This window comes from Scleropages formosus, chromosome 5 (assembly GCF_900964775.1).
Source record: "Scleropages formosus chromosome 5, fSclFor1.1, whole genome shotgun sequence".
In the NCBI taxonomy this organism is placed as follows: Eukaryota; Metazoa; Chordata; class Actinopteri; order Osteoglossiformes; family Osteoglossidae; genus Scleropages; species Scleropages formosus.
In genome coordinates, this window is record NC_041810.1 from 11,244,529 (window position 1) to 11,270,794 (window position 26,266).

Genomic DNA, 26,266 nt, shown 5'->3' on the forward strand with positions numbered 1-26,266 from the left:
CCTTTACTGTAGACCCGAGGCCCGCAGTCGCAATGTGACCGACCCGTTCCTTCACCTGAAATATGTCTATCTGACATGTGACGCACATCTGAAGGGCCCTTGTTTCTGAAACAGTCCAGCAAATTTGTGAACAGCAGAACAGAAACCTGAGGATGCACACTTGGCAAATTCCAGTGGTTTTGAGTAATATATCTGATTTATTATTCATTTATTTATACAGTGCCTTCTTTCAAAGTGACTTAAAATGTTTGAGATTAACTGTGCACTGATTTACCCATGGGGGCGTGGTGGCGCGGTGGCGCAGCGGGGTTGGCCTGTCTCTGCTCTCTGGTGGGTCTGGGGTTCGAGTTCTGCTTGCGGTGCCTTGCGACGACTGGCGTCCCATCCTACGTAGGTGTGTCCCCTCCCCCCCAGCCTTGCGCCTTGTGTTGCCGGGTTAGGCTCCGGTCTGCCGTGACTCTGCTTGGGGCAAGCGGCTTCAGAGAATGGGTATGTGTGTGATTTATCCACTGATACAGCAGGGTTATTTTTATTGTATCAGTTTAGGTTAAGAACCTAAGTACCAATACAGGAGTATGCATTTAAATCCACAGCCAGTGGGAATTTGAGTAAGGACCTTCATGAATGCACATTGTATGGTCTCATAGGGTTCAGACCCATAACCTTGGTGCCAATAACGCTATGTGCTAACCCGTTGAAGTAATGGCCTTACTTCTTAGCTGTCAGCGTTGGGTTCATAGCCATCGGAGGCAGGTGGACATCTTATTGTTGGATCATAATTATCATGGTAACAGGTGTGGTTGTTTACCTGGATTCTGGTTCACAGCTGCATCTGTTCTCAGTATTGCGGAGTCAAACTCAGCCGTACCCAGGTTAAAGCCACACACTTATAATCATGGGGCTCTGACTCTTAGAGTGGTCTGTACTACAATCCATTACTGTTTCTGCACGCTGGGCAAACATTTCCACTTCCATCTCCTTGGAAACCAAGTAGGAAATGCTGCTGACGATATACAGCGTGTAAAAAATGCACGCGCATTTTAACAGAAGATAATTGGGAAGTGTTGAGACGTGAACGGTGAACATTTCAAACACTCGGCCAAATTCAACATTTGTCACGAACCTTCCCCTCTTTCTTAGTACACCGAACACTTACCTCCCGAAAACAATGCACAGTACGTGTTGCTGTTTCACCGCTCTTTTGTGTTCTAAGCTTTCAGAAACTCTTTTCCCCTGCTCTATGAAGTCTGAAGCCTTGAGAAGTTCATTGTGTCTCTTCATTGGTGACGCAGCAGGCGATACAAAGATGTGTTTATGAGACCACAAACATCCACTGACGTCAAAATTACCTTTTTAAACTGCCCAACACAGTAAAGAAATGACCTCCTTACAGAGACATCCATGTGTGTGTCTCTCTCATTGATCATGCATGAAGACTGTGTTGTCTATGGTATTATGGAGGAAAAATGGTAACCTCCAAATGTTTGTTCCTTCTGTGTTCTGCCAGGTGGTCCTTCCCGCTGTCTTCGTCTGTTTGTCTCTCATCTTCTCGCTCATCGTCCCTCCATTCCTGGAGTATCCCAGCCTTGAACTGCAGCCCTGGATGTACGGTGTCCCACAGAACACCTTCTTCAGGTATGGAGTCTTATGCTTTCAGCTGTGGGCAGATGCTCACTTTGATGCTTTCATTACCGTTTTTTTTTTTTTTCTTTTTTTTTTTTTAAACACATTGGCTTTCATTTGCAACTTGCTGTTAATCGTTTCCTATTAATGCTATAGTCTCTGTACTCCTGACAACAACCCACCAAGCCAAAATTCCTCACCTCGTTGAGTCAACGAGTGAAGAATCAAGCCGTTTCTCCACAAAGGAGCTCTCAAAGACTGGGGTATCCATGCAATCCAGTGTAACGCTCCTGAATCCCCAGGGTGATGACACCTGATGTCTTGTGGACAACGTGGTTGTTGGGCCTCTGGGTGACTTATTTTCCACCATGATCCATCAAGGGTATATTCTTTCTGTCACTCGGTAGAGAAGGGACTGGACGTGATAAAGTTAGACGCGTCCCTCTGGAATTCAGAACCATCCATCACTTCAGGGGAGTGACCTGGAATGCAAATGTTGCTGAGCTGAAGCAGATCTACATGGAGCAGTGGGCCAGCAGTCCTTCTCACATCACTGATTTTAGTTGCAGTCGTTGCAGCTAAAGGTGACGCAACCAGTCATTGGCTGTGAAGGGACAGTTACTTTTTCACACCTGTGACTGCACATCTTGCCTTTTACACCAAGGAAATGGCATCAGGCTCCAGAAGAATCATATTTGACTAGAACTGACAAGAAGATAGGATGAAATTTACTGAGAAAATGCTGCATTATTTCTAAACAGTACTTTTACCCAGCACTGTATTTACAGTAGTCTCTTTTGTCCCGTGTTCCACATTGTCCTCTTCCTTCCTCCTCTTCTGGGCCATTATACTTTCACTGTTCTTAATATTGATGCTGCCAGCCATCAGCATCATCATCACATTTGTCTGTTTGACGGATCTTCATCGTACTCCACCCCCCCACGTCGAGTCCTGGAGCGTCGCTCCTTTTCCAGGATGTTGCCGTAGAGTCTTCGTCCTCATGACCAAGATTCTTGCCGAATGTCACTCTGCTTACAGCTGCTGTCAGAGCCACATTTAGGTGCCCAAGCGATGAGTGAGCCAGCTGAAGACTGTCCCGTGTCCACTCGGTCCAAATGAGTCCGAGCAACACCGTGTCTATTTTTTTTCCTTTCACCCCCACATATGATTTTAGCAGATGATATTTTCTGATTCTCTATTTTTCCTCCAGGAAATATGCTGGATGCTGCCTAGCTTTTCTCTCTCAGATCAATACGCTGAAAATGGATTTGATTTTTCCAGCCAGACCGAGGCAAATATGTGGCAATTAGATGCGTTTGGTCCCAGGTTCAGACAAACATGCTCTGTTCTTACGATGCACAAATAACTTATTGGACCTAATTCTCAAAAAATGCAAGCTTTTCTGAGTTTATGTTCTGTTTTATGGAAAAGCTTGATGGAACCTACAACCAGATATTTTTAACATGATTTTTCTCTGTCTCATTGACTACGTTAGAAGTATAATATACTATGAATGGTATTATGAAAACTTTGTCATCACAACCTTTTGTTTGTTCCTTCATCTGTGCATTTTTGACACATCTGTTCTGCAAGCTGTCAGATGTCGGCACAGCCTGTATGTAATATATCATATTTAATACTTGTAGTATTTTAGTAATAATGCAAAAATTAAGCAATACTGTAGAGTGGTTCACAAAAAGATTCCATCCCTGGAAATTTCTGCACTCAGAACCACAGTTGAGATTCTGTGTGATGTGAAATATATGAATTTATACAAGTGTAATTTGTAGTAAAAGCAGGCAGTGTGATCAGTGATGAAGCATATACTGGTTTCACGGGTGGTGGGGGCTGGGCTCTGACCTTCGCAGAATGGGCTCTTAGATGACCAGGCATCGGATCGATGGGCACTTTCCATTAAACATAGAGCCCTCGCAGAGCTCACGGTCTTTCCGACGCGTTGCTCCGAAGACAAGCGCCAGGTGGCAACAAACCTGGAAATGTGAAAAGGACGAAAGGTTCAGTGCTGTGGAGTCATCCTTCCGACAAGTGGGGATGAGTGTGGACCTGAGACTCGTCACGTAAACCTGCAATCTAACAGCTGGTTTTGACCTGATGTGTCACAGAGCGTCCCACGGTGATGTGCCCCACGCTGGCGTGAGATGTTGGCCTGGAGCATTAACATGGAGACCTGTTAGTTCTAAAAACTGAAGATTTATTGAGTTTCAACCCCATGCCCATTTGATAAACACACTTTGTTGGGGGGGAAGTGTTTTCCAGACCAGTGCAAGTGTAAACTGCGCTGGCTGAGCTGTCATCAGCTCACATTTTCCTCGGTCAGTGTTTACCGGTGTAATCCGTTCCCTGGGATATTTGGCTTCAGTTTGGGATGTTGGGGCTCCGATCCCACAGAGCTCAGTATTTGGACAGTGTGGTGAGTTGTCTGGCGGCCTGCCTGCGGGAATGGGGCTTGGAGCCAGACCCCAGATTACGGGGGAGATTAGTTCACCTAAACAAGCAGGACCTGTTTCTAATGTGGTTTTGTGTGTTCGCAGTGACGACGCCCCTGGCCACGTGGAAGCCGCAAGGGTGGTGGACTCCCTGGTGAATCGGCCTGGGTTCGGCACGCGCTGCATGGCCCAGAACCCCCTGCCGTGAGTCCACCTGGCCTCCCAGAATCCCACGAAGACCCCTGTGGGATCCGAGTCTGCCCGTGCACAAGCCCGCAACCGAGCCGACAGATCGATGCAAGGGCAGCCGTATATTGAGCCGAGAGTGACCACGGCTGACCGCTTGACACCGCTGCGTTTAACTCCAACCCCAATATGATATTTAATGAACTGTCAAAATAACCTGTTTTGCTCCCTGAAAGGACACTTTTAGCGAGAATGGAAAATCGATGCCTCTGTGTTTTTATGTATTCTCGTGAAAATTCTTCATGTTTCAGGTTTGAGAAATGGAAGTGCTGCGTCCTGGGACTCCGACCATAACAGATATCGTATATCAGTGAGCTCCTGCTCATCTTAGGCTCCGTCTGGAACGGCACGCTTCATCAGCCTTTTTATATGAGCAGAGCGAAGTCTATTTATACTGCTGACCGAGTGGCAACAGTTAAAATCGTGTTGTAATTTAAAAATTGTCCAAATTTGTTGACATATTGACCACTAACTACGTGGTGTGCAGCGTACAGATGTGCACATACAAATACATAATGTGTCAGACTGAACATCGGACCTCAGGATGGACATATTCTCAGTTTATTCACATAGTTATAAACTTACAGAATTTATGCTGTACTCTTATTGATATACATTTTATTTGAACATTTACAACTTTTGTAGAGAATTTTGAGGGTGTGAACCGATCAGGTATCTTGTACCGTCACATAACAGCGAACCGGGGCAGCAGGTGGCACGGTGGTCAGAATGTCTAGACATTTCTAGGTTTGAATCCCACCTCCCGCTTCAGCACCCTTTATCAAGGTACTTGCTGAATTTATGCAGTTACCTAGCTCTATAAATAGGTAAATCAGTGTAAGCAGCTTAGTGTACAAATCTCAGTGTAACGCTCCGTGATGAAAGAAGGGTTCACATAAGTAACAGCTGTTAATAATAATTAATAATCTGCAGATGTTGTAATAAAGGTGCGTATTCCTTTCACCTGATCTTGTGTTATGTTTTATTATCTGGGTATTGCTCGTATCTGTCCGTAGGAAGCTGCCCTGTGCCTCCAACGGCTCGGACTGGTTCACCCCATCGGTTCCTCCCTCCGTGTCGGACATCTTTGCCAACGGCAACTGGACGATGGCCTGTCCTTCTCCATCCTGTCAGTGCAGCACCCCAAGCAGAACCACCATTCTTCCTGACTGCCCCCTGGGGGCTGGGGGCCTCCCTCCGCCTCAGGTACCTCCCCCCCCGAGGTTGCCCTTTAGCTGGAGACTGTGATGCCAGAGAAAAAAACAGTTGTTCTCCTCCACGAAGAGTTGAAGGTGTGCTGTTCTCCATGGTACAACAGCAGGTTCCTCCTGCAAATTGTCCTGCGCATTTAGTCCTTCATTAGTCTCTAAAGTGTTTTTGGCCTTATTTCTACATAGCCGATTGTGTTGAGCAATGCAGCATCTGAACAAATGCAAGAATGTGAAAAACTGTCATGCGATGCTGGATGCTCAGAGTTGACCCCCAGTAGATCTTTGCGTAAGTGGGAACCACGAGGAACCCTGGCAACTCTGCCTCAGACAGGAAGGAGACAGAAGCAGATGTCTGCTCTCTCCAGGATGAGTGTTGAGCGATGAGTGATGAGAGCGCTGTCCACGAAGCTCCTGCCACAACTGGGCGTTTACACCAAGTGTGTGTGTGTGTCAGTGTGAATGTGAGCTACAGGAAAACAGCACCGGAAACAAATTGGGAGATGCATTTGGAGGTTGAGGAGCTAAACACACATTAATGAAATCAAAGTCATTGATGATGTAGAACCACCAAAAAAGATAAATGCTTTTTATCTTGCAGAATTGATGTCAAGGTTATACTGGTGCCCTGTTGTGCCAAACGAAATTGATACACAGAATGAAAACGCAGAAGTGAACTGTCAGACAGTTAAGCGAATTGCAGGAAATGGGTCCTGACTTTGGGGCTCATTATGGATCCTGGAGGTGCTGAAGTGTGTATTGGTTGCAGACGGGCGCTGACATGCAGCTTTAGGCTTCCAGAACCGACAGGCAGCGGGCTGAGAGAAACACCTCTTTTGTTTTGTCCCCAAAGCCAGACTTGTTCAGCTCCAATTAGACAGACGCCTGAAAAAAGCGCAAAATTTTCCCTCCTGTCTCGGTTGTCGAGATGTTGTGCGGTTGACTTGTGCGGACGGTGAGTGGCAGCCCTGACACCGTCTTCAAGCCGTTGGCTCATGTGCATCTTCATTCAGCGATGCTCGATCGGGTGCTTTTCTCCGTTGCTTCAGGATTGTGAAGCATTGTTGTTCTCAAGTGTGTGCTGAATACATGGTATTTAATAAAAGAGATTACCCTGGTTTTCTGTCCTGGGTGTACCCTGTTTCACGCCCAAAGCCTCCAGGATAGGCTCTGGACCATTGTAACCCTGCATTGGACAAGCAGGTCTATCCTATTTCAAACCCTATGCTTCCAGGATAGGCTCCGGACCACCTCGACCCTGCATTCGACTAGCAATTATCAGTTGCTGTTATTAGTCATTAACTTAGCTTTTCTCCAATGCAACTTACAATGCTAGATTTCTGTGTTAAGCTACAATTATTTATTCATTCATACAGCTGGGCAAGTTTTACTATATTAATTCTGGGTAAATACCTCGATCAAGGGTACTACAGCGAGAAGTGGGGATTTAAACCGAAGATCTTCGCATCGCAAGGCAATGACTCTAACCACCACAGTGCCGGACAGATGGACGGAGAGATGGTGCATCTAACAGCACAGAGGATGGTTGAAGATGATGCTGTGAACACCTATATTGCGATGATGGCGCTCAGAACCTACCTGCTGCAAAAGAAAAAAAAAGTTAAAAAAAAACCCATTCTGGCACAGTTATTTCACCATTTACTGGGAAGCAGCCTGTCAAATTTAGGATAATTTGGCCTTGTGAAGATGGAAGAGGAAATAATTTTATTTTTCTGAGTGCCGTCCTTTTCTTCACTCTGGCTGCAGAACTTCATCACTCTCATCACCTCGACAGCTAGTTTTCCCTCCGAAGCTGGAGAATATTCCTTTGGAACATTATTAATTGGGACTTTGCTACTGAAGCTTGAGCAGCTTGAAGGAGAAAAACTCCAGTTTTCTGCTACCACAATAAATGCACGCTCGCAGTATATCTACTCTGTCTTCGCTAGAAGGACAGTGGCACTTCAGGCCAAAGATCCTCTGAAACGTGGATGACACTTCCTCCCATGAGCAACCTGTTGGACCTGTCCGTGGCCTATTTGGAGGGGCTCAAAGTGGTCAGTGGACTATAGCCACCACACCCCACTTAAAGGGACCGTTACCTCGGTGTCTCTATGGAGCAGAGCTGTATGTGACGATGTGGAGAAGATGGATCTCGGCACATGGAGGCCCGGGATTATGCCCTGCGCCGCCATCCATCAAGCGCTGAGCCCTGGCGTCTCTCGGAGCTGGATGGATGCAGCTGTAGCGTCGGGCCTCGGGTTCCTCCCTGACCTGCGAAGGCCTGTGTTGAATAAACCATGACTTTGCACCCTGGCTCCAGCATGCTTTCTTTTATCTCCTATCCCGATTTCCTGCGCTGTGCCCTTCGACGAGCTGAGGGGGGGAGCAAAGCAGAGGAGAGACTGCAGACGAGAACTCTGAGATGTCGAAGATGAATGAAAACGCTGTTTCCACGGAAACCACATGCATCGCTACCCTTATTATCAGAACCTTAATATTGACCAATTTAATTATCTCTTGATATTTAACCTTCATGGCTGAAAAGGTATTCATTCGTTATACAAAAGCTCAGATATGCCTTCCTTTCCCCGGAACGATTGATTGCTTTCTCTTGCGCAGGCTGCATGAAAAGCTCGGGTTTTATTGCCCTTGGTAGATGGTTCTATTGCACATATTTTTTTTCCCCCCAAACTGGACCTCATGCATGAAGCATTAAAGGTTTTTATTTATTTATTTATTTATTTCTTCATTTTTACAACTTTTTTTCAGCCTAAAGTGAGTGAGTGACTGGCAGACGGAGCTCGCGGAGCGCAGAGCTTCACAGGGTTGCACATTTGAATAGTTTGTGGGTTTTAATGGGCCTGGTGTGATGGGAATATGTAGAGCAGCGGCGCTGAACTTCGTTTTGCTCCTAATGAGTGTAGAACCTCAGCGGGGGGTCGGTCGAGTCCACTTCCATGGTCACCGAGGACACTTGGCTGTGAAACAGTCGAACGTTTGCCCAGAACACTTTGTGCGCAGAGCACCGAGACGAAGGCGTCGAGAAACTGAAAAGGCTCAGGCCCACCGGTGTAGGAAAGGCGAAGCCAATAATAACCAACTTAATTGGGTATTTTTTGGGTTCTATCCGCTTTGGACACATCTGAAAAGAGACTGCGGTGGATTTTCAAGACCGAAAAGAGTGCGAACCTGTCTTCATGGTGCATCTGCAGAGCTGCAGAGGGATAATAACTTGGGGCAAAAAAGCGAAACTTTGAAATGAGGGCCTTTGTGAAGACCTCTTCGGGGTCCCTTTGAGAGGCGCCGTCATTCGGGGAGTCCGCGGCCTGCTAGCGCAGCGTGCTCTTGGTGCGCGCACATCGCCACAGCCGCATTATCGCAGTAAACACACCTGAAAGTGTGTGCGCACTGTGATAAAACGACCCATGGAGGCACGCTCCGAAGACGCCGCCACACACTTTTTACACAGACTTGTTCTTACGGGTCCAGCAGTCTTCCCTATAAACACATGCACAACAAATGCATCAAAGGGTTTGGTTTGCACATTTTTCTTGCCTGTATTGCCTTGTATTTCCATGTGAATTACTCTACAAATTCATCTGCTTCAATAGTTAAAGATCAAACAATAAAATGCATTGTTCTGAGATATCGAATAATATTCAGTGTGTTACATGTGTATTTAGCAATGATGATATGTAATTGTGAACTGATGCATCACAAAGCAAGACAGAATTAGGGAAGTAGAACTGTTGTCCCCCAAAGAGACTAAATGAGACTGTTGCCATAGCAATGCATGCGTTGACTAAGCAACAGAAACTTTGCAACGAGGCCAGTCAGAAGTTGTGATCACATGGCTCTGCAACCCCTCTGACGCTGCCCTGAAATGAGTCCTGAGGGTGACCCTGGGGGCAGTAAGCAGACTGCATCGAACCTTGAATTTTGAGGTGGTTAGCGGGGATCATTTTGGTGGCACGGCAGTTTGGGAAAGCACAGTTCGGGGTCTTTGCCCACACGTGGGGTTCTGAATCACCGATCTCACCGAACCACTGTGACACAAACGCACGCAAACCCACTGCAACAATCATATGCTGTGTGGTTCTTATACTATGCATTTACACCATGGTACACAGCCAAAGGGATTAAACACATACCGCACCCCAAAGCAAAGCAACGCTGATCATATCAGCGGCCTTTAAGTTTGACAAACAGTAGAGGGATTGCAGCTGCGGGGAGTCCAGCACTCTGGTTCAGTCAGGTTTTACCCAGTCCAGTGGCGTCTGGGTCGGGTTTGGAGACAGTGAGACATGGGAATCCCACGGTGCACTGGGACTTGGTAAACAAATCACATGTTGAATATGTATCCTTGACATTTGTCAAATGACAAACAAACTTATGGATTCTGTACCCTGAAAGAAAAGGAATTAATTACCAGGGAGCTGATTTGCATATATCCATTTGATTATGGCATGGCAAACAGAAGACGTTCAAACAGCATTAATCAGCGCGGGGCACTCTGCAAACAGTGGCCCCCGCTTGCCGTGTTTGCTTATTGTCACGGTGACGGTCCTGAAGGCGGCCGAGAGGCGGGATGGTGGCTGTGGTCAAAGTGCCTCGGTACCCTGGTAAAGAGATCTCGTCAGGCTTTGTGGGAATGAAGAATTACGGTCCGTATGTGTTCGTGTGCTGAGGCCTTGGACTATGCCAGGTTGGGGTGTGGCTTGTAAATGTACAGCATCACTGAAGTGCACAGCGGAAGGAGCCGCTTCGCACCGGCCGGCCCTAATAAGCGTGTTGGCTGATGCTGCACTAAGATGATCTCCTAAATGAGGCCCTTCTCAGTGGCACTTACGCCCCGGCCCTTGTGTGTGCCTGTGTTACACATATTGACACGTTTAGCTCTTTTCAAGTACAGCGCGTTGAGGTTGCGTACCGGCCGTCGAGGTTCTGAGAGCCTAGCTACCATTAACAGGCGGCATAATGGCACATCTCATAGCGCCTGGGTGGTGCGAGAGAACGTGGGTTTGATCCCCGCTCAGTCTGTGTGGGGTTTGCATGTTCTCTCCTTGTCTGCGTGGGTTTCCTCCAGATGCTCTGGTTTCCTCCCACATCCAAAGACATGCTGTTCATGTTCACCCATAGTATGTGAGTGACAGAGAGAAAGTGTGTTCCACTGATGTATGGATGAGTGACCCAGTGTAAGTAGTGTATCTAGCAGTGTAAGTCACCACGGTGAATAAGGTGTGTGGGCTCATAGCACTATGGAGAATTCATTGGAAGTCGCTTTGGAGAAAAGCATCTGCTAAATGAATAAACATAAACATAAATAGGGTGTGTGAGGCTCACACCGGTATCGCGCACAGCCCTAATCTCTTCACAGCGGCACCTCGTATTTGGAGCAGCATGCGAGCAGGAGCTGGGAGTGTTCAGCGTCTGGTGCGCAGCCCTGATGTCAGAGCATCATTCCCTTTATCTCAGCAAAGCTGTGAGTCAATGACAGTACTTTTGAATTTTTTAATTTTTTCAGAATGTGTTTCATTTCTGCCCGCAGAGACTGCAGAACACCACAGACACCCTCCAGAACCTGACTGGGAGAAACATGACCGACTTCCTCTTGAAGACGTACGAGAAATCGGGCAAAATAAGGTACGTGAGGTTTATGCTCGTAAAGATGAGTCAGCAGACGGAACCGTGGCGACAGCCCTTGCTTCACATTCCGAGGACCTGGTTTTGAATCCTCCTCCTGCTGCTGTGTACTAACCCTGAACTGAAGCAGTAAAAATGACCCCGCTATACAAATGGGTAAATCAGTGTAAGCGGCTCAGCGTGGAAACCTCACACCGTAAGTCACCTTGGAGAAAAGCGAAAGATAAATGAATAATCATAATAATAAGAGATTGTGTATGTCAGGTTGGAGGGAGAAGAAAGTAAAATTATACATTTCCTGTCAGTCGACACACAGGTAATTCAGCAGAACCTGTGGAAGCCTTAGATTCCAACAGACCGTAAAATTGATTTTTGAGCTTACTAATATGTACATATATGTCTTCCTGTGTAACAATCATCTTGTACAAATGGCTCAAGCGGAAGCTGAGCAGCTGGGCGTCTCCGAAGCGATCGAGGTTAAGCACCGTGCTCACGGGCGGGCCGTCGTCCGGGACCCGCGGCGTCCAGCTCAAGACTTTTTCTTCCGTCTTTCTCGTCGAAGGTACGGCGGGATCTCTGTCGGAGGGGTCAACTCACAGGTCCGGATGAACGAGACGGAAATCGCCGCCCTTTTCAAAAAGCTCGGGACTCTCCTTAACGCCTCCCAGGTACGGCTCTGCAACCGGGGGCGCAATGAGGGCCTCCGCAAAAGAGAACGAGTCCTTCAAGGCCTCTGCTGGGCAGCTTACAGATACATTTGTCTTTTAAAGAATATCATGGTTCGCTTGCGTTGCCGTGACAGGTGCTAATTGTCGTACTTCTCAATTTCGATACTGTCGGTACAATTTTTTGACCGCATAACAATGGGCTGTTTGTGAAAATTTCCTCTTGTTTTGATTAGGATTAATAGTGTTGAAATTCAAGGTTTAATTATATTTGCTGACTTTTACAGAGGTTTATAAGTGAGTCTCATTAACTTGAGAATCATTTCAATAAAATAATGGGCTTTCAACACCCAAATGTTGAGTTCATAACTATTTCACCCAGTTTTTTCATTATGCATCCAGGGTTTACCCTGATTGGCCCTGTGCTTCCAGGATAGGCTCTGGACCACCATGACCCTGACTTGGACAAGTAGATCCTATTAATAATGCAGGAGAGCGATTACTGTAGGGTATGCATCGGGCTACCAAAGACCCAGTTGCGTTCTGTTAGTGTAGGAGCTATATGCGAATATGAATTATGATTTGAATTTCAGACGCTGATAAGGGATGTGGCTTGAAGGAAAAAAGCTGTTCTGTGCTATTTCGAAACTGCTCCTGGATTTTGTAAAATATAAGAGATGAGCCTTTTTTGGATGGAGGGCCAAGAGCAGAACTCGACCTCCGGGCTCCACGGCACGCCAGCTCACTCAGGATATTCCTCTAATGACCGAGGAGGGGGGAAGGGGGAGGGGGGTTGGCGTTCCCGAGTCCAGCTCCCTATCTGCCTCGTTACGGCAAGAATGTCTTCCTCCCGTTTGACCCCGAAAAGTGCACCGACCTGGCAGCTCCTCCTCCCCTTGCTATTCGATCATGTTTCATCAGCCTCCGAACCGCACTTTGCCTTGTAAAACAAACGGGACGCACATTGGGCCTCGCACGCGAGCACAGAGCGTCTCCGGCAGGACTCGAGACTTGGTCAAACACGCCACGAGTGTGGTCTGCTTCGCTTATTCCAATATTAACTCGACATGATCATTTCTGCGAGAGCTGCGCGGTACAGTTGTCTCATAAAATATTTTTGTTGTCAAAATGCTTTATAATGGTTCACCTGAGGCAGCCGTTGGCACAGTGGTTACAGCAGTTGCATTCCATGTAAAGGCCCTGGGGTCAAATCCTGCTCCTGTTGCTGTACCTTTGATGAGACACATCCCTGGAACTGATACAGTAAAAGTTACTGTATACTTTCACGTATAGGAAATTTGACGTGCTGGTGCTTTTTCACTGACAAGGGGTGGCACAGCACCTGGATGGTGCGAGAGAACGTGGGTTCGATCCCTGCTCAGTCTGTGTGGAGCTGCATGATCTTCCCGTGTCTGTGTGGGTTTCTTCCGGGTGCTCTGGTTTCCTCCCACAGTCCAGAGACATGCTGTTCAGGTTCTCCCAAAGTGTGTGAGTGACAGAGAGAGAGTGTGTTCCACTGATGTATGGATGAGTGGCCCAGTGTAAGTAATGTATCTAGCAGTGTAAGTCACCGCGGTGAATAAGGTGTGTGGGCTCATAACACTACATAGAGTTCATTGGAAGTCGCTTTGGAGAAAAGCGTCTGCTAAATAAATAAATGTAAATGTCACACAACAGAACAACTGACAGTACTCAACAAAACATTAAGGTAACAGTATAAATTCTGAAGGAAATACAGTAAATAACATAATAACAGTGCAACTGCTGGGATGTACATGACCATCAATAAATTGTATGAGGATCAATGTGAAAGTAGCAGCAGGACTAAACATAAAGAGTTGCGGTTGGTGATACTTTCGTAAGTACTGTTACTTTTGGAAATACCGTTAAAAGGGCAAAGTCTTAAGATCAGTCTGTTAGTTTATAGCTGAGTGTCAGCAGAAGGGTTTCCGGTCCATTCACTGTGGATATGGATTATAATCCTGATTAGCTAAATGAGTAAATCATGGTACAGCCCGCCATACACTGATACGCTCCTGTTACAGACGCAAGGCGCCGGCCAGAGAGATGATGGCCCTTCCCCCAGAGGACTGAGGTGCTCTGTTCTTCTCACTACTTGTTATAAGGGTCCGGAAAGTGAGCGCAGACAGTTGCAGTTGTTCACGGCCACTCGGGCTGACATATTGGATACGTAGAAAGCAGGGAAGAAAGGAGAGGGAAAAGGATGTTGGACTCAATGTGTATCGACCGCCGGGCAGAGTGCCTCTCACCGCGTCCCTCGGGAGGACGTGGGCTTTGGAACCGCTTCTCCAAACGTCCGTGGCACGTCCACCTCGACGGTGACTGTATGGTAAGAAAGAGAGGGTGTCGGCTGAGCGCGTGTCAGACATCGGCGGTCGTGTTCCGAGACCCATTCAGCCCTTCGCTGCAAACGAATCACGAGAGCAGAATGATGCCGAAGGCCACGGGAGCTGATTCTGGACCTTCTTAACCTCACACTGGTGTCAGTTCTGCAAAGCAGGCCTGAGGGCACCTGGACTTCCTCCCTCATAACCAAGTGGGATGTGATAAATGCATATCGGTGGCATTTGCTGCTTCCCGAACTGGACGGCAGACGGGCTGAAGGTCAGTAGACATTCACACAGTGGCCCCCCTCACACTTTCTCGTGTGCAGTGGAATATTGCAGCGGCACTTTACCGTGCTCCTCCGTCCCGTTCTCACATCGTACAGGAGACACTGACGTGCCGCCCTCCCCCCATTCCGGTCATTTTATTTTATCTTAAATTAAATCAAAACGTCTCTTAAATGACTTCCTTTATCCTCTGGCCACAGTGCAAACGTGAGCAGTGGAGCAGTAAGTTGTTCTCACAAGTCGTGTAAACAGTGAAAGTCGATGACTGGCACCACCCTGCTCCATGCCACCTAGGGGGAAGGGCGTTTCCTCACCAAGGCCCGCCTACCTCATTGAAACTGGATCTGATTGGCTGATGGATCAAGTCCTACAGCCAATTGACTTAAACCCTTGTGGCCACACCCTCAAACCAGGGCCTAGTTAAATTTTTCATTTAAATGAGGCCTGTGTGTGTGTGTGTGTGTGTGTGTGTGTGTGTGTGTGTGAGTGAGTGAGTGAGTGTGTGTGTGAGTGAGTGAGTGAGTGAGTGAGTGAGTGAGTGAGTGAGTGAGTGAGTGAGAGAGAGAGAGAGAGAGAGAGAGAGAGACCCCCGAGACAAACATTGGGGGCTAACAGCCACATTTCTTTATACGTATTGCAGAAATCGTGTCTCAGGATAAATGAGAGGTGTTTCTGAGTGACCGAGCTACCAAGGAGGACACTGTCCCCTGTGTACCCAGAGACGATGAGTGTCCCACTGTCCTGCGCTTTGCATTTCAAACATGAACTATTTTTCACAGGTACCATGAAATAAAACATTATTTTTCCTCCCTTTAGGGAAGTGAAATGGAACAGATGCTCCAGGGTGCAGAGACCGTTGCAAAGCGCCTCGGAAGAAAGGACAATGTCAAGGTACAGCGAAGCGTCCTGCGCGTGAGATGTCATTAACATTCCTACTCGCCCGACTTGAGGTTCACTCACAACCTCCCTGTGCGCTGCTGGCACACGTCTCTCCCTCTGTCTGCTCTGCCCCGTGTCTCTTCTTCATACTCTTTCTCAGGGGTGTCTATAGCATTAATTTGAAAGCGAACGAGTGCTGGATCCTCAAGTTCTAAATACAGTTTGGACCAAAAGTGTGTTTGTAACTCATTTTGTTTGTAACTCCAAAGGTGATTTCAGTATTAAGTCACAGTCAAAGTGATATATTTTGTCCAAATCTCAGATTTATATATACATATTATATATATATGTATGTATACATTACTGTGCAAAAGTCTTAGGCACTTAGATGTTTCACAGAAATATTTCTTTTAGATGGTTATTTAATGTCTTCTGGATCAGTGTCAATGGGAAAGAGCATATTTTAGATTTCCAAGCATTCCTTTCGCAAAAAGTTACAGTATTACAGTAAGGGTTTTCTATGTCGTTAAAGAAAGAAAGTACACATACACACCACACTGTCTGAAACCACTTTTCCCAAGCGGGGTTGCAGCGAGCTAAGGAGCCTAACCCAGCAACACTGGGCACAAGGCTGGAGGGGTAGGGGACATGCCCAGGATGGGATGCCAGTCCATTGCAAGGCACCCCATGAAAGACTCGAACACCAGACCCTCCAGAGAGTGGGACCCGGCCAAACCCGCCATGCCAAGCGGTTGTTGACGACGGATGGCTACTAAGCTTTGTAGGAAGTTTATTAATTAAGGGCATGATTTTTGGAAGCATTTTCACTTTACAGCTTTTTTCCCCGAATGCCTAAAACTTTTGCACAGTACTGTATGTATGTGTATATATATATATACACACACACGAGATATATGGGGAGCACACAGTGGCACGGTGGGTTTGGCCGGGGCCTGCCAAATCCTGTTTGGTGAAGACTGTTGACCAATTCATCCCATAAACACATACAACGTCCCTCATTTCCATACCTGTGACCAGCGCTGAGGAGCACCAGCTGTAACAGGAGCTGTAAACATTGTGGAATCGAGCTGAATTAAGGCAGCGCCCCACACGTTCTTGTTTACTTCCACCTTTCAGCCCGGCAGATAAACACAGGTCGCATTCGCTTCACTGCAGACAGAAATTAGAGAAAAAGAATAAGCGAAAAAGGAGACATTAAAAATAAATGCACAAACTAGATGTAGCTGAAGCACTTGTGAGTATATTTTCCTTTTCTGGACACTTGAATAAAATGGGCAAGAAGTTTTTCAAGCCTCTGAAACCAGTTGTGCATTTAATATCCTTTATAATGATTTAAGGTAGAATTTTTGTGTGAAACAGGTGTGGAAAAAGGTTGTTCTCCCCATCACTCCTCCCGGTACTTTCTATAAGGTCTGCCCGTGTGATCCAGGTGTGGTTCTACAATCAAGGGTGGCATGCTATCGTCTCATTCATCAACGTGGCCAATAACGCCATCCTGCGTGCCAACCTCCCTCCCGGACTCGACCCCACAACCTACGGCATCTCCGCTTCCAACCATCCACTGAACCTGACCAAGGAGCAGCTTTCCTACGTCGCTATGTGAGTGTGTGTGTGTGGGGGCGACCCTCCATCAGACAGAAGTGAGATGAAGATGGAAAGGCAGTGTGTGTCCTTCTGTGTTCATAGCTTGGGGACACCCTCGCTCACCCCCTGGGGGGCCGTGACATGAGGTTCCAGCCTTTTCAGGCTCATCGTTGACATCTCCCCCGGTTTCCAAGCTTCGCTCCAAAGCTGACGGTCAGCACTGTGGAACTTTACCCTGCTTCATCATTACTTCCTAATTTCCTGCAGCCCGAACTGTGCACTTGATGTCTCTGTGCTGCATTAGAAAGGGGGAAGCTGGCGGTGCAGCGCTTAAAGACACTAGTTTGCAGAGAGAAGGTTGTTAGTTCCAAACCCTGCAGTAGTTGTGCTTTACCTTGTCTGTCGCTCCACCGTACTGTGGCTCCTTGTGCTAAAAACATTTAGGTTGCAAATTTTTGAAGATACATTTTCCGGTTTGTTCATTTTTACCAAAATTTTCTTCACTCACCTGATTCCTGGAATTGCTCTCCGTGGCGCAGCAAACGTGAGCCGAGTTTACCCTCCGAGCTAGAAGACGTCAGCGTAGAGCACAATGTCTCATTTATGGGACAAATCGGTCAACAGTCGCTGTTGAATAGGAGCTTATGTTTTTTATTTTGGTCATTTTAGAGCTATTTTAATGTTAATGTAGAGTTATGTCAGTTAATATGTTAGTTAGTATTTGTCTAATGGAGTATCTTTATTATAATAATTACACAATGTAACAGAAATAGGGGGTGCGGTGGCGCAGTGGGTTGGACCGGGTCCTGCTCTCTAGTGGGTCTGGGGTTCGAGTCCCGCTTGGGGTGCCTTGTGGCGGACTGGCGTCCCGTCCTGGGTGTGTCCCCTCCCCTTCCGGCCTTATGCCCTGTGTTGCCGGGTAGGCTCCGGTTCCCCGCGACGCCGTATGGGACAAGCGGTTCAGAAAGTGTGTGTGTGTAACAGAAATGTTATTATGTCAGTTTTTTTGCCTTTTCCGTTCAGTTTTGTCACTTTAAACATACTTTTAACGTTAGTTCTTTTATTCTAGACATTAGCAAATTTGGTACCTGGTTCAAAGCACTGAATATTCCAGTACCTTTTAGGATATGATGCTTTTTGGACTATTTTGACACGTTCTAGAATGTTCTGCTGCCTTCTAGAATCTTCCAATGGCTGTAAAGTAGCAAGTTAAAAGTGACACTCTAGAAGAACTAGTGGCGTATTTGTAATCAGTAAACTTTAATCAATCATAAGCAACATTAAATGGACGTAACTAAGAACTTAGAAAAATTTTGTTGTGTTGTGTTATCTGACACTTTTGCAGAAGAGTAAATAAATTGATGGATGTCTGTATTATTTACTGATGATTTATGATTTAGTGCTAAGAGTGAGTCTGGAGTTACATTATATTTACATTTATTCCTTTAGCTGACGCTTTTCTCTAAAGCAACTTGGAGTGTTAAGGTACTTACAATTATTTTCCCATTTATACAGCTGGGTAATTTTACTGGAGCAATTTAAGGTAATAACTTGCTCGAGGGTTCTATAGCTGGAGGTGTACAGCCGGAACCTGCAACCCCTGGATCCAAAAGCACCTGCTCTAATCACTATGCTTCCAGCTGTCTGTAGACAAACTGACTGATAAATGTTGTGTACCAGGTGTGTTTGTACCAGGTTTGTGAGTCAGGACTTGTATGAACAGGTGAAACTGTTTGCTGTAGTGACACTGCAACAAGTGACAGTAACCCTGAGATGCTGTGTCACACACTCTGGCTGGGATGTCCCTGTGTGATGAGAATGACTGGCAGCAGATGCTGAAAGGTGCCTCCGGGCCCGATCCGGCTCAACCCGTCATGATCCGACGTCCCTTGTGAGGCGGAGCAAAGAGAGGCAGCCAGAGGGCGCTGTGATCATTAATGCAGCGACCAACACTGGACCCGTCTCCGCCTCCCCTCTCCCTCCTGCCCTGTCTCTCTCTGTCCCCATTGGTCCCCCCATGTGCTCCTGTCGGCTCTCTCTCTCAGCCTGACACCACGGAATGTGTTTCTGAGGGTACCGCTTCCTTCTCACGCACAAACACACACACACACACACACACACACACACTGTCTTGATGAATACAGCCCCTCTTCTGGCATCTCTGATTCCCAGCACCAAGTGGCTCTAAAGAAGCAGAAAGAAAACCTGCTGTCCATCACACCCGACCACTGGGGGTCTCATGCGCTTCCTGTCTTTGAGCTCCCAGTGAAGGTGCCGCAGTTTGCTTATGGTCGCCCGCTTTGGACAGGACTGCTTTGGTCCGGTTGCCTGGTGTGATGCTCAGAGGTGGGCAATGAAGGTGTGTGCTGTTGCCGTGTTGCTTGGCTCTCTCTGGAACTCTGCCAGCCCCCCCACCTCCAGGGTTCCCTTTTATTGATCACATATTTGATTGTATCGAATCAACGATGTTCCTGATGACTCTTCAGCAGTGGACTGTCTGGAGCCGCAGCCCCGGGGCCCTGCAGCTGATTTAATATTGATACGGTCTAATTGCATGAGACGCACAGCTCCTGCTGTGCCAAGCTGTGTCCATATCTTATTTAATATGTTAATGACCCGGCGGGCCATCGAGAGGGAGCTCTGGGGGGGAGCCGCTGGGAAGGGGAGCGGAAAGATGCGCCCCCAGCGGATCCAATGAAGAACTCTCTGCCAGGACCGTGTGGTCCAGCGTCACCCGGGAGGGTGTGAGATCTTCAGCAAACTGGGTTTGTTTTCAGGGTCTGAGACTCTTAAACACATTGTGGAGGACTGATTATCGATGTTTTATCTGGCTCCTTTAAATGTGGCGACCGGGGAGGGTGGAACTTGAGATTTCGGGAGCACATCCATTTTCCAGTTGTTTTCCCCCACAGTCTGCACAGACTGTTGTGAGTGTGCGTCGCCCGGGGCAACAGTGCGAAAACAGCACTGTGTTAGTAACACTTTAAGTTGTATGGGCATCTGACTGCTGCAGTGCTGTCGTATACCAACAGGAAACAAAAGAGCAGGGGGCGTAGTGGTTGGAACAGTCTCCCTAAAATAGTAAGACATGGCTTTGAATCCCTGCCTCTGCTGTAGCACGCTTAATCAAGGTACTTACCCTCAACTGAAACGGTAAAAATTACCATGCTGTACAAATGGGCAAATCACTGCCAAAGTGGCTCAACCCTGTAAGTGATTCTGGAGAAAAGTGTCAGTTAAATGATGATGAACAACGGTGATAATAAAAAAAGACACTAATGAGGTGAAGTACATGAAGAGTGCTCTCTCTCCCTGCCATCCCGGATCTCCACAGGTATGCAGCAGGTGAACACCTCCCTGTATTTATTGTTTATGAGCTTGAGGCCTCCGTGAACCCGGCAGTATCAAACTGCGGAGCTCCACAGAAAGTGATTTTTATCAAAGCGGACCCGGAGCTGCTCTTACCTGACAGAATATTAAAGCGGAAATGGCACGGAGCTGCTGCCCGCTTTTAGTGCGGAGGCCGACGTGCCGAGATTGTGTTCTACAAGCGCAGCGGATGCTGGCGCTTTTCAGCCGGTTATTATGCTCTCCACTGCGGCCGCTTTTTTCCCCTCTTTCTTTTCTCGCGGTCTGAGTGACAGCTCTTCCAGGCTGTTCCATTATTCTTTTCAATTCAGTTCATTTCAATTTAATTTTATATGCCACCCTTCCCAATATGGTCGTTCACGGTGCTTAATACAGGGTCTGGCAAAAGTGAAGAAAAGTACAAGGAGACATGAAACAAGTGATGGGCATGGATGGACACACAAGCAGTTATGTAACTAAAAACAAGTTTGGGGAAGCAAAATCAGGGAGGAAATAAATCTACAGGCTTGCAAAAGAAAACAATACGAGTGGCCACGTGCTATCTGATGGTGGTGTTTTCCTTGTCCTGCAGGGCCACTACCTCCACTGACGTGGTGGTGTCCATCTGCGTGATCTTCGCCATGTCCTTCATCCCTGCTAGCTTCGTGCTCTTCCTCATCCAGGAGCGCGTGAGCAAGGCCAAGCACCTGCAGTTCGTGAGCGGAGTCAACCCGACCGTCTACTGGCTCGCCAACTTTGCCTGGGACATGGTGAGAGCATCAACCCTCTCCCCATCCCCCATCCCTGAGCCAGGACAGCTGCTTTTCTGCACAAATAAAATATATACGTGTGTATGTCTGTAGCTGTGCAGGCAGACCAGGCCGGCTGTCAGATAAGGTTTAATGGCCAAGTACATCTGCGCACAGGGGCAATTCGAAGTGGTCGATGTTAATTCAACACATTTAACAAATAGAACGACATCAAAGTGGTATGGTAACCGTAACCAAACAGTTATGCTGCTTGGAGAAAATAGTAGTAAACACGGGACAAGCAGTAAGGTTACTGTGTTTACAGGGACGTGTTTGAGCACGTCCAAGCGCTCATCAGCGTTCTCGTCCTACACTCTTCATTGTCCTTCCCATTAACCGGCATGTGTGGTAATGCTGCTGAAACAGCAGCTCTGGCTCCGCTCGCATAATCCAGCTGTAAAGGGAAATTGATACGTCTGCCGCCGCGGCCTGTGAGGACACAAGGTCTCATTCAACAAACAGCGTTCTGAGCTCCCGCTCCTCCGCCTGACTCGGCGCCGCTGAAAAGCGCTCTTCTCCCGCGGCCTTTTCTGCAGCGTAATTGCGGGAAAGAGACTTTTAGAGGACGTGTAAATAACAGAGCGGCGCCGCTGCGGCTCTGTCTCACTCGCAGTAACGCTGGATAAATGCGGACAAATCAGCGAAAAATGTCATTATAGCCAAATTGCCGCAGCCCGGGGCTGTTGCAGTTTACCTATCTGTCCTATTAATGTAATATTTTACTGCGTCCTCGAACTTGTGGCTGTGCTGCCGTAGGCTTGCGTGAACGGACCTGCTGCTCTTTCGCACTCGGCGTGTGCGAAGGTCTGTCCTTCTCACGGCCTCGCTGGCCGGTTCTGCAACAGACGAGATGCCGTACGCATAATTCACCCTTATGTTCATGTGTTCATCAGAGGATAGAACACGCAACCCAGAGGCAAGGAAAGGACATCAGCAGCAGAGAAAGAGCTTGAGACACAAACACAGGATTATCAAAGCACCGGAGGAGCGATCGCCTACAGAGCTCCAAGAAAACAAACTGGATCTGATACCGCGACATTCTACATTCTCCCGCCGTCTTAGTGTGTGTCTTATTATTAAAATGTAAACTTGGAGGCAAAATGTGGGCCTGAACTTGAAAGGCCGTTTCTCAGCCGTACAGGTTAGTAGCACGTCCAACAGTCTTTCCTGCTGCTGTAGATTTGCCCGTAAAATATTTTGCACGTCTGAAAACTGTGGCCACAGGTATAAAACTAATGAAATGTATTAACAGGGAGTCATAAATCAAGCACGAAGCACAGAGCAGCAATGAGGAGTAAATTATCTTGAATTATTTTCAGAAAATTACGCTTTCCTTCTCCTTTTGGAGGCAACTCAAGGCGGCCTCACAAAGCAATGTGGATAAATTCACTGGGGCTGAGTGCAACATTCAGGAAGAATGAGCAGCGATATCTAATTAAGGATCCATTAACAGGTCCCTGGATACCACTGGGTAAGAAATGACTGTCCTGACCGTCCTTCTGCCCTCACCGCGAACTATGGTGGTTTTTGTGTCGTCTGTGAGTGAGGCCTCTGCGCTGGGGGGTCCCTGTGTGTAGGACCGAGGAGACCCCCCAGGGGGGCCCGCATCATCCTGCTCCGTGACCGGATGTCTCCCTTTCTGTGTTCTTCAGTGTAACTACATCGTCCCATGTCTGATTGTGATCCTCATCTTCCTTGCGTTCCAACAAAAAGCCTACGTCTCCCCTGCCAACCTGCCCGCCCTGGTCCTCCTGCTCATCCTCTACGGGTCAGTAGTGAAAGCATGTCCCCAATACCATATTAACTCCCAAATATCTGCTTTTTATGGAAGGTCCCAAATATTTCCCCAGGTGCCATAATATTTCTCAACTCGTTCATTTTTCCAAAAGAAATGTTTTGTGTTTTTTTCTGGAGAAATGAGCCAGTAGAGTTCCCTCCTTTCTGATGGCTCAGGACAGGCAAGTTTTGGTTCAAACTTTCTCCTTGGCCTCTTCCAGTAGGTAGCTGACTGTGTATTTAAACATTTTCTGTTTGTATACTGTGTGTGTGGGCTGATTCAACCACTTTGTTTCTTGTTTTGTTTATCCAACAGTTGTACAGTGCCATTTGACACTAAAAGTAAAATCTCCATCATGTACTACATTAGCATGAGTAGCTATTGTTGACCCAGCTGTACCGAGCTGTGATTTCTGTCTTTGCTGTCTCTTCTGCAGCTGGTCCATCACCCCGATGATGTACCCGGCATCATTTGTGTTCAGTGTCCCGAGCACTGCCTACGTGGTCCTAACCTCCATCAACCTCTTCATCGGCATCAACGGCAGCGTGGCCACCTTCGTCATGGAGCTCTTCGACGACAAGGTGGGAACGACCGGGTACCTTGCTCATGCAGTAGACACATCACTCCTCTTCTTCTAGGCTTCTTCTGCTTCCGTAGCCCTTGTGCAGCTCACGGGGTCGACACGGGAACGGCTGAACGACATGGTATGTTTCACTGCCTCACCTGAGTGCGAGAAGCCAAACAGCTCCTGAAGTTTGTGTCTGGTTGGTGCTCTGCTTCACTGCACCTCATACAAGGTGTGTCTCTGACGTGTTTTTCACTCCTTCCCGCTGTCTTGTTAGCGCTTCCCTCTGAGAATCAGAGACATCCTGCCCCCCGCCGTTCCTCCAACTCAACACACTCTCCTTTTCGCCAACCATGCCGACACCTACCGCGCCCTAAGTTGGCCTCCTCTTCTTCATTTTAGTGATTTTTTTTTCACCTTGAGAAGAGCTCTTTTACTCTGATGGCAGGAGATTCTTCTGCTGCTGAATGTCATTACTTTCGCTGACATTGGGAGAGTGACGGCACTTGGTCGGCTCTCGTTCGTTAAAACGTTTAGCAGTTTCCCATCACACGGTATTATAATAATCGCCGGCAACGTTTATCTTTTTCACCGGTGGAAAAATCACACCCAGAAGAGGTGCTGCCATGTTCCACAAGAATCCGCAGTATTTTTATTTGTGTGTCTGTGCGATATCCTCTCTCTGACTGAGTCTCTAGTGTCATGCATGTGTTCAGTCCCTTTTCCCATGATGCCCCTCACTGTGTTGGGGGTCTGTCCTGTGGCTGTCAGTCCATATAGAAGCTAAACCAGCTTACTATAGCTAGTGACCATAACCTTCTCCATATAGTACCGCCAGCCAGTCGGCATCTCTGCTGCCCCCCCACCACTGTTACTCTGTGTCTGTAGAGTCCTAACACGTTCTTCTAGTTTGTGGTTGTTTGTTTCCTGGCAGCGGGCAGTTATTAGCCATCCTCCCAAGTCAGAGACAAGTGTCCGAATTTCACCGGTTTTTACCGGTGCAGCATGGAGTTGCGCGCCCAGCCTGGTTCGTTACTGCCGCTCCACATAAATAAATCATATCCATACTGGAGCTGATGGGCAGTTGAGTGAGGGGAAAGGGGAGTGGAAGCGGTGCGAGCGTTGCAACGGTGTCTCAATGTCCTCCGGAGCCACACAATCCCAGGGCGTCTCTCTGCCCTCATGCTGAGGCCATCAGACCAAGCTCAGTTCACAGGGGGACATGGTGTCAAACTTGCGTTCACCTGGACACCTCACGCATGAGCAGTGTTTCCACTGTGTGCTGTGAATAATGCAAGCGAGATGCCGCTCTGGGTTTTGTGCAGGAGGTGGGGCAGCCCTATGATCTCCCAGTGCTACCCAGACACCCTGTGCTCCATACTAAAATTACACCAGTGACACAAATGGACCTTTATGTAGCTTGGATGGATGGATGGATGGATGGATGGACTGATCCGATCCTGAAGAAAATTGTATGAGCAGCATTTGTACAACAAACAATTGATAGAAGTTTCTGGAATAACACCGGACTAAACAATTATCACACCTAAGCATATGGAAGACTACAAAAATGGACAGTGTGCAAATTAATAAAGTACAGTAAACAGTGAAAATGGGTGAGCACCACTGGGACAGTTAGTCACCTCTTTACTGCACCCATTGCAGATTTTCAGCCCCACATATGCAGTGCAGTTCAGTTCTAGACGGTGTCTCAGGTTCCTGCAAACAGGTTCATGTGCTCTGATCCTTCTTCCACACTCTGTTGTTATAGCTTCTTCTTGGTAATTTCCAAAATCCTTATCATCCAGGTTAATATGACGCTTTGGGGTCTTGAAGAGATGCGATATGGACGATTTTGGAGAGATTTGCTTCAAATTAATTTGACAGGGATTTTTGTATTTGGAGTGGAAACTGCAAAAGAACTCCTGCTCACCTTTATCTGGCCCATAGCTGCTCCTTGAAGGCGTCCCGTTGGGACCAGTTGGAGGAGGAGAAGTGGAAGTCAGCCAACGTATCGTGTAGTTAAAAGAGGTCTGTGTCATACCTGGACCTCCTCCCACTGCACAGAGTGACAGACAGTCCTCTGTACTGAGGTTGCCATGGAAACCTCAACCCAAGGTCCACAACAAGGTCCAAGTTTTTGTTTTCCAACACAGAACTGAAGTTAACAGAAGAAAAGACACCAAAAGCAAAAGCAATCACTTTTTCAAACTAATAATTTCATTTGTAAGATGACCTCAAACTTGAATTACTCACTGTCACCTGACCCACCCCCAACCCCCCCACCCCGGATCTTAATCTGAGTCTCTGCAGTTGGTGCCACTGATTTACTCAAATTGTGCAAGCAATTTGTCCAATTAATTAAATTGTTTAGTCTTGTTTTTGAATGTAGGCATTTTTTAAAAGGAATTAACGACTAAATTATGAATGTGGGAGGGGTGTGGTGGCACAGTGGCGCAGTGGGTTTGGCCTGTTCCCGTTGTGTGGTGGGTCAGAGGTTTGAGCCCTGCCTAGGGTGCCTTCTGGCAGACTGGAGTCCCGTCCAGGGTGTGTCCTCTCCCCCCTCGGTCCGTTGCCCTGCGCTGCCGGGTTAGGCTCCGGCTCGCTGCGACCCCCCTTGGGACAAGCGGTTGTAGACATTGCATTGCATTATGGATATAGTTTAAACGTGGTTGTATTGAAAATCCACAACATTAGAAAATGGTAAGTCCATCATTTTTCTATTATACTCATTATCTGCTTGATACAAGAAGAGCAGCATGAATACGCACTTAGAAGTAGAGATTTATTTAATTTGATGAGTATCATTTGTTTA

General features: G+C 47.3%; 1 protein-coding gene across 1 annotated transcript in view; it reads left to right on the forward strand.

Moving 5' to 3' along the window:
* Positions 1–26,266, forward strand: part of LOC108938700 (ATP-binding cassette sub-family A member 1) — a 115,390-nt gene that overhangs the window by 60,169 nt on the left and 28,955 nt on the right. The window contains 10 exon segments of the mRNA XM_029251896.1: positions 1,508–1,635; positions 4,176–4,274; positions 5,333–5,522; positions 11,076–11,170; positions 11,733–11,838; positions 15,285–15,359; positions 16,798–16,967; positions 20,893–21,070; positions 22,762–22,877; positions 23,323–23,467. Coding sequence (XP_029107729.1) covers positions 1,508–1,635; positions 4,176–4,274; positions 5,333–5,522; positions 11,076–11,170; positions 11,733–11,838; positions 15,285–15,359; positions 16,798–16,967; positions 20,893–21,070; positions 22,762–22,877; positions 23,323–23,467 — 1,302 coding nt within the window.